This window comes from Macaca fascicularis, chromosome 16, assembly GCF_037993035.2.
Source record: "Macaca fascicularis isolate 582-1 chromosome 16, T2T-MFA8v1.1".
In the NCBI taxonomy this organism is placed as follows: Eukaryota; Metazoa; Chordata; class Mammalia; order Primates; family Cercopithecidae; genus Macaca; species Macaca fascicularis.
In genome coordinates this window covers 46,377,101-46,390,490 of record NC_088390.1, presented here as the reverse complement: position 1 = coordinate 46,390,490, position 13,390 = coordinate 46,377,101, and the positions used below count along the sequence as shown (strand labels likewise).

At 43.1% G+C, this 13,390-nt stretch overlaps 1 protein-coding gene across 3 annotated transcripts in view; it reads left to right on the top strand.

The window, feature by feature from the left end:
- Positions 1-374: 374 nt before the first annotated feature.
- The window catches only part of INTS2 (integrator complex subunit 2), a 63,294-nt gene continuing 50,278 nt past the window's right edge, over positions 375-13,390 (top strand). Inside the window, exons 1-5 of one of the 3 annotated variants that reach the window (XM_005583890.5) lie at positions 375-422; positions 1,707-2,017; positions 3,272-3,410; positions 6,099-6,201; positions 8,384-8,497. In XM_005583890.5, coding sequence (XP_005583947.2) covers positions 417-422; positions 1,707-2,017; positions 3,272-3,410; positions 6,099-6,201; positions 8,384-8,497 — 673 coding nt within the window. In that variant the 5' untranslated portion in view covers positions 375-416. Of the gene's footprint in view, positions 705-1,706; positions 2,018-3,271; positions 3,411-6,098; positions 6,202-8,383; positions 8,498-13,390 lie in introns of all 3 variants that reach the window. The other 2 variants (XM_015438382.4, XM_005583891.5) reach the window with 2 other exon arrangements.

Genomic DNA, 13,390 nt, shown 5'->3' with positions numbered 1-13,390 from the left:
TTGGTTCTGGGAAGGCACAGGCAGAGATTTAAAGAGTACAGTTTGGTACCACTAGTGTCAAAGAATAGTGGGAACAATTTTAACATACGTTATGCCATTTGAATGCCATGGCAATCCTGTGATGATGAAATTGAAGTTCTGCGGGGCCCAGTGGCTTGTCTAAAAGGAAGGAGCCGGTACGCTCTGGAAAAGAGAGCCTACCAGAATCACATTTCTAAATTTTTGGCGAGGAAGTAGGGCAGGGCAAATAGAGTGGAGAAAGGGGCGGGACCGCGCACGCGCATAGTTGCATTGGCGCCGACATCTCTGCCCTTCCTCTCACAGCCGCCCTTCCTCTCACAGCCACCCTTCCTCTCACAGCCACCCTTCCTCCCAGACCAGTACGGTGGCCGACGGGAGTCAGACGCTGGGGATGAATGAAGGTGCTGGGTGCAGGTTGAAAAAGTCTCCCGCTTTTCCGTCCCTACAGTCCCGGTTCTGCCTTTGTGTGGTGCCCCCATCCTCCCCACTTCGTATCGACAATCCGGTTGGTCCCGGCGTCTGAGTTCTCGGTGCCCGAGTCGACTCGAGGCACAACTAGGGTTTGGGGTTCCGGATCATCGCCTAGGCCCAACTTCGGACCGCGCTCTCGATTTCTGCCGCGTCCCGCCTCTAGGACGCGGAGTCCGTGTGGGGTTCCGTGAGGCTGGAGGGTAGATCTTAAGGTATGAAGCGTCCGCTTCTCAGACCTCAGCGCGTTCCTAGGTCCGTGTCGGAGCCTGGCCAGACTTTGCTCAGCCCGAGGGACTTGTTGGTTCTGGTTGCGCCCGGGGCGAGACGCAGGAGCACACAGGTCTTGGCGCCTCTGCTCCAATCAGCCCGCTCCTCTGTTAAAAGAGCAGCCCCTCCCTGAAAGCAAAGCAGTTTTTACCCACGACTTATACCCACGCTGCTGCTAGTCGGTCGGCCTTGAGAGGGGATGGCTTTGGCTACGTGCTCACTGCCTTTTTGTTTGTTTACTTTTTGTGTCTTTGATGATTCCTGGAGACAGAGAAGTGCCGTAGTGAGACGCGTCTTTCTCTCTCACATAGCACCCACGCATCTGCTTTTTACCCAGTAACACAGGGGACATAGGATAGTGTTGTGGCCTCCAGAGCCTTGAATCTGATATTGCTTTTGCCCAGTGATTTGCTAGTTTTTCCACCGACTCATGGAGGTTGAGAAAGAGAAGCCCAATAGTTCTTTATGTCTATCGGGGTAGGCGTTTGAAACTATCGGGGTATGAAAGAAAGCACTTAACTATGACCGTTCACTTACTTTTATTTACATTTTGTGGAGCTCATATGACTGATACAGTGGAGAAAGTTTTGGACTGGGATTTTAGTAGATGAGGATTCAGCCTTGAATTGTGCCTCTAACTAGTAATCTACTTTGGGACTGTTACTTCATCTCTCTGACCTTCATATTCCTTCTTTGTAAAATATGAGTATTAGAGCAGAAGATTCCTGAGGCTGGAAGAGACATTAATATACTCTGTTTTCTTTCTCATTTTCCAGGTGACAGTAAAAACCTAGGGAGACAGAGAAGCCTTGTCTTGATTGTGCCAGGAACATTGCCAACATAGGGGCCTATTAAAGATAAACCACATTTTTCAGGGTTTTTAGAAAGTTGGGTGTTCATATATGTGGAAGTTAAACTCCTACTTTCATTTGTATTTTTACCATTAGGATCAACAAACAGTAATAATGACTGAATGTACAAGTCTTCAGTTTGTCAGCCCTTTTGCTTTTGAGGCAATGCAGAAGGTGGATGTTGTTCGCCTGGCATCTTTAAGCGATCCAGAATTAAGACTTCTCCTGCCCTGCTTGGTACGGATGGCACTTTGTGCACCTGCTGACCAGAGCCAAAGCTGGGCTCAGGATAAGAAACTCATCCTTCGCCTTCTCTCTGGAGTGGAAGCTGTCAACTCCATTGTTGCATTGTTGTCCGTGGACTTTCATGCTTTAGAACAAGATGCCAGCAAAGAACAGCAGCTTAGGTAATGTTATGTTATATTATATGTGGATTTGGATTTGACAAAGAACAGGGAATCAGATATTTTTCAGAGCTCTCCAGAAAACAGAGAACGAGAATCTAAACTCTGGAGAGAATTTTACTTAGGTCTTTTCTGTTTATAGTTACAATTCCAGAATCTTTTGACTTCCATGTTATAAAATGTTATCTAGAGAAATTTGGCAATGTGCTGTTGTATGTGGGCTAAACTCATTAGGCCAGTTACTTTCAGTGGGAAGTAGGTAGGGTAACTTCCCCTAGGTTAGAGGGATTTATTGGAATCACTTGGGAGGCCTTTTTTCTTTTTTCTTTTTTGAGACAGAGTTTTGCTCTTGTTGCCCAGGCTGGAATGCAATGGTGTGATCTCGGCTCACTGCAACCTCAGCCTCCTGGGTTCAAATGATCCTCCTGCCTTAGCCTCCCAAGTAGCTGGGATTACAGGCACCTGCCACCACACCCGGCTAATTTTTTGTATTTTTAGTAGAGACGGGGTTTTATCATGTTGGCCAGGCTGGTCTCGAACTCCTGACCTCAGGTGATCCACCTGCCTTGGCCTCTTAAAGTGCTGGGATTACAAGAGTGAGCCACTGGGCCTAGCCTCTTGAGAGGCTTTTAAAGCTTAGATATTCCCAAAGATTTTGGGCAGATGCTATGTCCTTCTCGGCCCACTGTGAATCTGGTAGCAAGCCACCATTAGTGGAAGTGAGTGTTAATTGTCAGTTGTGGTGGAGTATTTATTTTTTATTTTTATGTTTATTTTTTTAGACGGAGTCTCGCCCTGTCGCCCAGGCTGGAGTGCAGTGGCATAATCTCGGCTCACTGCAACCTCCACCTCCTAGGTTCAAGCGATTCTTCTGTCTCAGTCTCCCAAGTAGCTGGGACTACAGGCACGTGCCACCACGCCTGGCTTTTTTGTATTATTAGTAGAGACGAGGTTTCACCATATTGGCCAGGCTGGTCACAAACTCCTGACCTTGTGATCCGCCCACCTCGGCCTCCCAAAGTGCTGGGATTACCAGCGTGAGCCACCGTGCCTGGCCTATGTGGTGTAGTATTTATTATACATAGGATGTGAATCCCTGAAATACATAGGCAAACTAAGTAGCATTTCAGAAGTAACAGAACATTTTAGAACACTTTATACATCCTTTTGTAGCTTATTTCAATAAAAAATAATTTTTATGCAGTTATTTCCATATCAGTGTTTTCATAATTGTGTTGCATGTTTGTACTTCATTAGGCATAAACTTGGAGGAGGCAGTGGAGAGAGCATCCTGGTATCACAGCTTCAGCATGGACTGACGTTAGAGTTTGAACACAGTGATTCACCTCGTCGATTGCGTCTTGTGCTTAGTGAACTGTTGGCAATTATGAACAAGGTGCATTTCTTTTAACCACAGCTCAAAGTATGCATGATTTGATGTCTGTGTATAGGGAGGTAGACAGAAAAAGAGGCAAGAAGGCAGGCAGGTTGAATTCTCCTCTACTCTTATTTTGTTCTTTTTTTTGGAGACAGAGTTTTGTTCTTATTGCCCAGGCTGGAATGCAGTGGTGTGATCTCGGCTCACTGCAATCTCCACCTCCCGGATTCAAGCGGTTCTCCTGCGTCAGCTTCCTGAGTAGCTGGGATTACAGGTGCCCGCCACCATGCCCGGCTAATTTTTTGTATTTTCAGTAGAGATGGGGTTTCACCATGTTGGCCAGGCTGGCCAGGCTGGTCTCGAACTCCTGAACTCAGGTGATCCACCCGCCTCAGCCTCCCAAAGTGTTGGGATTACAGGCATGGGCCACTGTGCCCGGGCTTCTCTACTCTTATTTCTATATATTTGTTTTCCTTTCAAAGGCTGAAAGGATATTATAAGTCTGCTTAAAGGCCTTCTCTAATTATTATTTTCTCTCATTTATACTTGTTCTGCGTTTTCTATCAGAGGGATTTTTTTTCTGTATGGAATCCATACACAGTGGCTTCTTGACATTTAGAAAGGGATTTATCTCAAGGCTTGTATAGACTATCAAATTTATTATCAAATAATACCTTTATGAGATATAATTTTTCCCATAAAGTGTAATGAAGTAACATTTTGAATAACTGAATGTGAATAACTGAAAAATGTATGTGATTCATTTAGACACTGGATGAGCAGTAACAGCCTCATATATGACAGTAGGGGGAAGTATCAATGCTGAATTGAATATAGGATGATTGGCTAGTCTCAATCACTAAATGACCAAAGTGCTTCTCTACACTAATGAAAGCTATTAAAGTTATCTTCTTTGCAAAATTATAGATTACTTGGGTCGTAGATCTTTGGGTAATTATGGTTAATTGAAACTTTGAATTTAAAATTTTTGAATGTCAAAGGTCTATCATATAAATAACTAAACTAGCTGGGCGTGGTGGCTTACGCCTGTAATCCCAGCACTTTGGGAGGCCGAACTGGGTGGATCACCTGAGGTCGGGATTTCAAGACCATCCTGACTAACATGGAGAAACCGCGTTTCTACTAAAAAATACAAAATTTGCCAGGCATGGTGACGCATGCCTATAATCCCAGCTACTGGGGAGGCTGAGGCAGGAGAATCGCTTGAACCTGAGAGGTGGAGGTTGTGGTGAGCCGAGATTGCGCCATTACACTCTAGCCTGGGCAACAAGAGTGAAACTGCCTCAAAAACAATAACAACAAAAAACCAAAAACAAACAAAAACACTAAATTGGATCTTTATTTACTGTTATAATTTTGGGGAGTCAGTTAATTTGTGGTAAATAAAGTTTAGTTTTATAAATTGTGGACAAAAAGGACTAAATTCTGTTTCCATAGAAAATACTGGTAGAGGTCAGGCGCGGTGGCTCACGCCTGTAATCCCAGCACTTTGGGAGGCCGAGGTGGGCGGATCACGAGGTCAGGAGATTGAGACCATCCTGGCTAACATGATGAAACCCCTTGTCTACTGAAAAGATACAAAAAAAATTAGCCGGGCGAGGTGGCGGGCACCTGTAGTCCAGCTACTGGGGAGGCTGAGGTAGGAGAATGGCGCGAACCTGGGAGGTGGAGCTTGCAGTGAGTGAGGCCAGATCGCACCACTGCACTGCAGCCTGGGCGACAGAGCGAGACTCCATCTCAAAAAAAAAAAAGAAAAGAAAATCCTGGTAGAGAGGATTTTTGTGAGTTTTAGATTTTTTTTAAGGTGTGTTAAAATTTTTTCTAAAATTTCCATCATAAATTATAATTTCCTTCTCTTTTTTACTATTTTGATACTTTTATTTATTTATTTTTGTTTGTTTGTTTTTTCGAGATGGAGTTTCGCTCTTGTTGCCCAGGCTGGAGTGCAATGGCGTGATCTTACTCACTGCAACCTCCACCTCCCGGGTTCAAGCGATTCTCCTGCCTCAACCTCCCAAGTAGCTGGGACTACAGGTACCCGCCACCACGCCCGGATATTTTTTTGTATTTTTAGTAGAGACAGGGTTTCACCGTATTAGCCAGGATGGTCTCGATCTCCTGACCTTGTGATCTGCCCGCCTTGGCCTCCCAAAGTGCTGGGATTACAGGCGTGAGCCACTGCGCCTGGCCTAATTTTTGTATTTTTAGTAGAGACAGGGTTTCACCGTGTTGACCAGGCTGGCCTCGAACTCCTGACCTCAGCTGATCCACCCATCTTGGCCTCCCAAAGTGCTGGGGTTACAAGCGTGAGCCACCACACCTGGCCATGAATTTATATTTGTTAAACTGCTTTAGGTTGACTGTTTTTGGCTTTTTTAAAGCAGTTTATGTAGGCTGCATTTGTAGTTCATTTCTTTGGCTTGCCTTATCCTTTAATTCCAGTTGTCTCCAAATATTTAGACAGAAATTAGTTCTTGAAATTGATATTGCTATATATGAATAATAATTAACATGACTGCTGTGTGTGGTTAAATTGGTTGAAATTGATTGAATACTTCATATTCTGCTGTGGTATATTAGTGATACATTAAGAGATAATCTGTGAGTTCAAGAAATAATTATAAAAATAGGGATTTAATTATCTGAAATTAATAAAGTTTATATATATATTTTTTCTTTTTTAAGGTGTCTGAGTCCAATGGAGAATTTTTTTTCAAGTCTTCTGAACTTTTTGAGAGTCCAGTTTATTTGGAGGAAGCTGCAGATGTACTTTGTATTTTACAAGCAGGTACTGTACTGAGTGCTAAGATGCATTTCATATATAGTTTCTTGTTAAATGGTACTGTGTAACTTCTTAGCCTGGTATGCTATGTTATTTTAGGGATTATATAACAAATACCTTATATGAGTTTAAGTCAAAAGTGACTAATAGACAATGATTAAGTAAATTATATTATTTTCATAGTGTGACATGCAAACATTAACATGGTATCTTTGATTTAATGATTTTAAATGATTTTGGAAAATATTTACAATATGTTAAGTGAGAAAAGCAAAGGGCAAAGTGTTAAGTAGAATATAATCCCAGTTTTGTTAAAAGTTAAAGCAAGAACAATACCCTTGGTGAATTAAAATAAAATACTTGTTTTTTTTTAGAGACAGAGTTTTGCTCTGTTGCTCAGGCTGGAGTACGGTGGCAGGATCGTAGCCCACTGCAGCCTTGAATTCCCGGACTCAAGGGATCCTCCCACTTCAGCCTTCTGAATAACTGGGACTACAGGCCTGTGAAAACATTTTATATTAACTTTGAATGATGGGATTAGAGCAGATTTTAATTTTCTTCGGTGTACCTTTTTGTATTTTCCAGATTCTATATAATAGTTGTGAATGATAGAAATAAAAGAGGACAGAAAAATGTAAAGAAGGCTGTCGCTCGTGCCTGTAATCCCAGCACTTTGGGAGGCCAAAGCAGGAGGATCACTTGAGCTCAGGAGTTCAAGACCAGCCTGGGCAACATAGTGAGACCTTGTCTCTACAAAAATGAAAAAAATTAGCCTGGTGTGGTGGTGTATACCTGTAGTCCCAGCTGTACGGGAAGCTGAGGCAGGAGGATGGCTTGAGCCTGGGAGATTGAGGCTGTAGTGAGCCATGACTGTGCCATTGCACTCTGTCCAGACTGAGACCTTGTCTTTTTTTTTGAGATGGAGTCTCACTCTGTCACCCAGGCTGGAGTGCAGTGATGTGGTCTTAGCTCACTGCAACCTCTGCCTCTGGGGTTCAAGTGATTCTCCTGCCTCAGCCTCCTGAGTAGCTGGGATTACAGGCATACGCCACCATGTCCAGCCAATTTTGTATTTTCAGTAGTGACAAGGTTTCACCATGTTGGCCAGGCTGGTCTCAAATTCTTAACCTTGTGATCTGCCCGCCTCAGCTTCCCAAAGCTGGGATTTTAGGCATAAGCCACTGCACCTGGCTGAGACCTTTTCTTAAAAAAAAAAAAAGAGGCTGGGTGTGGTGGCTCACACCTGTAATCCCAGCACTTTGGGAGGCCGAGGCAGGCGGATCATCTGAGGTTAGGAGTTCGAGACCAGCCTGGTCAACAGGGTGAAACCCCATCTCTACTAAAAATACAAAAATTAGCCAGGTGTGGTGGCAGGCACCTGTAATCGCAGCTACTCGGGAGGCTGAGGCAGGAGGATCACTTGAACTACAGAGGCGGAGGTGGCAGTGAGCCGAGATTGTGCCATTGCACTCCAGCCTGGGGGACAAGAGCAAGACTTCGTTGCAAAAAAAAAAAAAAGTAAATTAAGATTTTCATGAAAATAACTCTTTAGACCAGTTCTATAAAATAAAATTTCCTGTACCGTTCTATGCTGTGCTGTCCAGTGTTCTTTGTGGCTATGGATTACTTGAAATGTGGCTAGTGTGATTGAGGAACCGAACTGTTTTTAATTTAAGTATCTTTATGTTGCTAGTGGGTGTCCTACTGGACAGCTTAGTTCTAGACTATGAGAAGAAGGTACTTTATTTTAGATGACATTTGTGAAATGTCAAAAGATATTTAATAATACAATGAAATGTCACTCTTGTCTGGGCATGGTGGCTCATGCCTGTAATTCTAGGATTTTAGGAGGCTGAGGCAGGAGGATTGCTTGAGCCCAGGAGGTTGAGGCTGTAGTGAGCTATAATCACACCACTGCACTCTAGCCTGGGCAACAGAGCAAGACCCTGTCTCAAAGAAGAAAAAAAAGAAATATCACTCTAACACTGGGGCCAGGCATGGTGGCTTATGCCTGTAATCTTAGCACTTTGGGAGGCTGAAGCTGGAGGATCGCTCAAGGCCAAAGTTTGAGACCCACATGGGCAGCACAGTGAGATTCAGTCTCTACAAAAAAATAAAAAAAATATTAGCTGAGTGTGGTGGAGTGCACCTGTTAACAAAGACTAACACTAACTTTGTTTTCTTGTAGAGCTCCCTTCCTTGCTCCCTATAGTTGATGTAGCTGAAGCTTTGCTGCATGTTAGAAATGGTGCCTGGTTCTTGTGTCTCTTGGTGGCCAATGTTCCTGATAGTTTTAATGAAGGTAAATATGGTTCTAATATGGGATATTGAGAAGATTTGCTTGGACATGTACAGGACCTATTTTGTTGACCTAAGAAGAAACATTAATGGGATTTTATTTGAGATTGTATCTTTTGAAAGTTTGTTAGTATTTGTTAAGAAATAACGAGTTCACAAACTATTGAGTTTAAAGATCAGGCTGGGCTTGGTGGCTCACGCCTGTAATCCCAGCACTTTGGGAGGCCGAGGCGGGCAGATCACAAGGTCAGAAGTTTGAGACCAGCCTGGCCAATATGGTGAAACCCCATCTCTACTAAAAATACAAAAATTAGCCGGATGTGGTGGTGGGCGCCTGTAGTCCCAGCTACTACTGGGGAGGCTGAGGCAGAAGAATCGCTGGAACCCAGGAGGTAGAGGTTGCAGTGAGCCGAGATTGCACCACTGCACTCCAGCCTGGGTGACAGAGCGAGACTCCATCTCAAAAAAAAAAAAAAAGAAAAACAGTGTAGCAAAGAAAAATTTTTTATGCCATTAGTCACCAATGCTGTAATACCACAATAAAAAATACCAAGGAACAGGGTCGGGCATGGTGGCTCGCGCCTGTAATCCCAGCACTTTGGGAGGCCGAGGCGGGTAGATCACAAGGTCAGGAGACCGAGACCATCCTGGCTAACACGATGAAACCCTGTCTCTACTGAAAAAAAATGCAAAAAATTAGCTGGGCATGGTGGCAGGCACCTGTAGTCCCAGCTACTCGGGAGGCTGAGGCAGGAGAATGGTGTGAACCCGGGAGGCAGAGGTTGCAGTGAGCTGAGATCGTGCCACTGCACTCCAGCCTGGGCGACAGAGCGAGACTCCGTCTTAAAAATAAAAAAAAACAACCCAAGGAACTAGAAGATATAATATCTATAATCAGGGATCAAAGAAGAGACATGTATCTGTGAAATATCAAGAGAGCAATAGGGGATATGTATAATGAGAAATGCTAGGAATCAGACCTTTCTATTTTAGCCTTACTGCTGTCAGTTTGCAGAGAAGTATAAAGTAGAAATTGAGAAAAATCGACTAAATTTTTTCACCTCTATTTAATTTTTTTTTTGATAGTGTAATAGTTCCCTGACTTTTCTAAGAGATTTATTGAATATCAGATGATATGTAAAAGTTCTTTGTAAACTGTGTCCTTGCCGATTTTTTGTCAACTTATTCTATCAATTACTGAGAGAGGAGTTTTGATGTCTCTGGACATAATTATAGATTTGCCTATTTCTTCTTTTTGTTCTGTCAGTTTTTTCTTCATGTATTTCGAAGCTCTTCTGTTAGGTTTGTATGCATTTAGTATGATTATATCGTTATGATGAATTGAGCCTTTTTTTCATTATAAAATATACTTTTCTTCCCAAGTCAAATTTGATCGTCTTAGTTTTCACATTTATAGTTATATCCCCCTTTCTAAACATTATTTACATATTATTCAATTTGTTGTCACCTTTGTTTTAATTTTTCTTTTCTAAAAAATTCTAAGTTTTACTTTAGATTCATGGGGGTACATGTGCAGGTTTGTTACATGGGTATATTGTATGATACTGAGGTTTGGGGTTTGAATGATCCCGTCACCCAGGTTATGAGCATAGTACCTAATAGGTAGTTTCTCAGCCCTTGTCCCCTTTCTTCCTCCCCACCAGTATCCATTGTTCCCATCTTTATGTCCATATGTACCCAGTGTTTAGCTCCCACTTATAGTGAGAACATGTGGTATTTGGTTTTCTGTTTCTGTGTTAATTTGCTTAGGATGGGATGGCTTCCAGTTTTATCCTTGTTGCTGCAAAGGACATGATTTCATTCTTTTTAATGGCTGCATAGTATTGCATGGTATATATGTGCATTTTATTTAATCCATTGTTGATGGGCACCTAGGTTGATTCCATGTCTTTGCTACTGTGAATAGTATTGGGGTGAACATACAAGCGCACGTGTCTTTGGTAGAACAATTTGTTGTCCTTTGAGTATATATCCAGCAGTGAGATTGCTGGGTCGAATGGTAGTTCTGTTTTAAGTTCTTCGAGAAAACTTCAAACTGCTTTCCACAGTGGCTGAACTAATTTACATTCCCACCAACAATGTGTAAGTCTTCTCTTTTCTCCACAGCCTCGCTAGCACCTATTATTTTTTGACTTTTTTATAGCCATTGTCACTGGTGTGAGATGGCATTTCATGATGGTTTTGACTTGTGTTTCTCTGATGATTAGTGATATGCAGCATTTTTTTCATGTTTTTTGGTTGCTTGTATGCCTTCTTTTGAGAAATATCTGTTAATGTCCTTTCCTCACTTTTAATGGGGTGGTGTTTTGCTTGTTGAATTGTTTATGTCCTTATAGGTTCTGTATGTTAGGCCTTTGTCAGATGCATTTTTGTGAATATTTTCTCCCATTCTGTAGATTGTTTGCTCTGTTGATAGTTTCTTTTGCGAGCAGAATATCTTTAATTTAAATAAGTCACTCTTGTCAATTTTTGTTTTCATTGCAATTGCTTTTGAGGACTTAGTTACAGATTCTTTGCCAAGGCCAGTGTCCAGAATGGTATTTCCTAGCTTTTCTTCTAGGATTTTTATCGTTTGAGGTTTTACATCTAAATCTTTAATCCAACTTGAGTTAATTTTTGTATATGATAAAAGATAGGGGTCTAGTTTCATTCTTCTGCATATGGCTCGCCAGCTATCCCAACACCATTTGTTAAATAGGGAGTCCTTTCCCTGTCGCTTATTTTTGTCAACTTTGTTGAAGATCAGATGATTGTAGGTGTGTGGCTTTATTTCTGGGTTCTCTATTCTGTTGCATTGGTCTGTTTTTATTTTTTTATTTTTATTTTTATTATTTTTTTCTTTTTTGAGATGGAGTCTCACTCTGTTGCTCAGACTGGAGTGCAGGGGTGCGATCTTGGCTCACTGCAGGTCTGCCTGCCAGGTTCACGCCATTCTCCTGCCTCAGCCTCCTGAGTAGCTGGGACTAAAGGTGCCTACCACCACACCTGGCTAATTTTTTGTATTTTTAATAGAGACAGGGTTTCACTGTGTTAGCCAGGATGGTCTCGATCTCCTGACCTCGTTATCCGCCTGCCTTGGCCTACCAAAGTGCTGAGATAACAGGCGTCAGCCACTGTGCCCAGCCTGTGTGTCTGTTTTTATACTAGTGCCATGTTGTTTTGTTTACTGCAGCCCTGTAGTATAGTTTGAAGTTAGGTAATGTGATGCTTCTGGCTTTGTTTTTTTTTTGTTAGGGTCGCTTTGGCTATTCAGGCTCTTTTTTGCTATATGAACTTTAGGATAGTTTTTTCTAATTTTGTGGAAAATCATGTTGGTAGTTTGATATGAAGAGTGTTGAATCTGTAGATTGCTTTGGGCAATATGGCCATTTTAAAGATACCGATTCTTCCAATCCATGAACTTGGAATGTTTTCCCATTTGTTTGTGTCATATACGATTTTTTTCTTTTTTTTTTTTTCTTGAGACAGAGTCTTGCTCTGTCGCCTAGGCTGGAGTGCAGTGGCGCGATCTCGGCTCACTGCAAGCTCGGCCTCCAGGGTTCATGCCATTCTTCTGCCTCAACCTCCGGAGTAGCTGGGACTACAGGCGCCGGCCACCCTGCCCGGCTAATTTTTTGTATTTTTTTTTAGTAGAGGCAGGATTTCAGTGTATTAGCCAGGATGGTCTCGATCTCCTGACCTCGTGATACACCCACCTAGGCCTCCCAAAGTGCTGGGATTACAGATGTGAACCACTGTGCCCAGTTTTTTTTTTTTTTTTTTGGAGACAGAGTTTCACTCTATTTCCCAGGCTGGAGTGAAGTGACGTGATCTCGGTTCTCTGCCTCCTCGGTTTAAGCGATTCTCCTGTATCAGCTTCCCAAGTACCTGGGATTACAGGCATGCGCCACCACGCCTGGCTTTTTAAAATTAATTAATTAATTAATTTATTTATTTTGAGACGGAGTCTTGCTCTGTTGCCCATGCTGAATTGCCGTGGTGCAATCTTGGCTCACTGCAACACCTGCTTCCCGGGTTCAAGCGATTTTCCTGCCTCAGCCTCCCGAGTAGCTGGGACTACAGGCACGTGTCACCAAGCCCGGCTAATTTTTTGTATTTTTAGTAGAGATGGGGTTTCACTGTGTTAGCCAGGATGGTCTTGATCTCCTGACCTTGTGAACCTTGGCCTCCCAAAGTGCCGGGATTATAGGCGTGAGCCATCACGCCTGGCTAATTTTTGTATTTTTAATAGAGACGGGGTTTCACCATGTTTGGCCAGGCTGGTCTTGAACTCCTGACCTCAAGTGATCTGTCCGCCTCGGCCTCCCAGATTGTTGGGATTACAGGTATGAGCCACTGTGCTTGGCCTCTTTGTGGAGATTTTTAACCTCCAAAATATGCTTTTTTTTTGAGATAGTGTCTCGCTCTGTCACACAGGCTGATGTGCAGTGGTGCAGTCATGATTCACTGCAGCATTGATATCCCAGGCTCAAGTGATCCTTCCGCCTCAACCTCTTGAGTGGCTGGGACTACCAGCGCGTACCATTGCACCCAGCTAATTTTTTGTTTTTTTTTTTGAGACGGAGTCTCGCTGTGTTGGCCAGTCTGTGTGCGTGCAGTGGCGCGATCTCGGCTCACTGCAAGCTCCGCCTCCCGAGTAGCTGGGACTACAGGTGCCCGCCACCACGCCCGGCTAATTTTTTTATATTTTTAGTAGAGACGGCGTTTCACCGTGTTAGCCAGGATGGTCTCGATCTCCTGACCTCATGATCCAGCCTCCTCGGCTTCCCAAAGTGCTGGGATTACAGGCGTGAGCCACTGCGCCTGGCGTGCCCAGGTACTTTTTTGTATTTTTGTGGATATGGGGTTTTGCCATATTACCCATGCTGATCTCAGA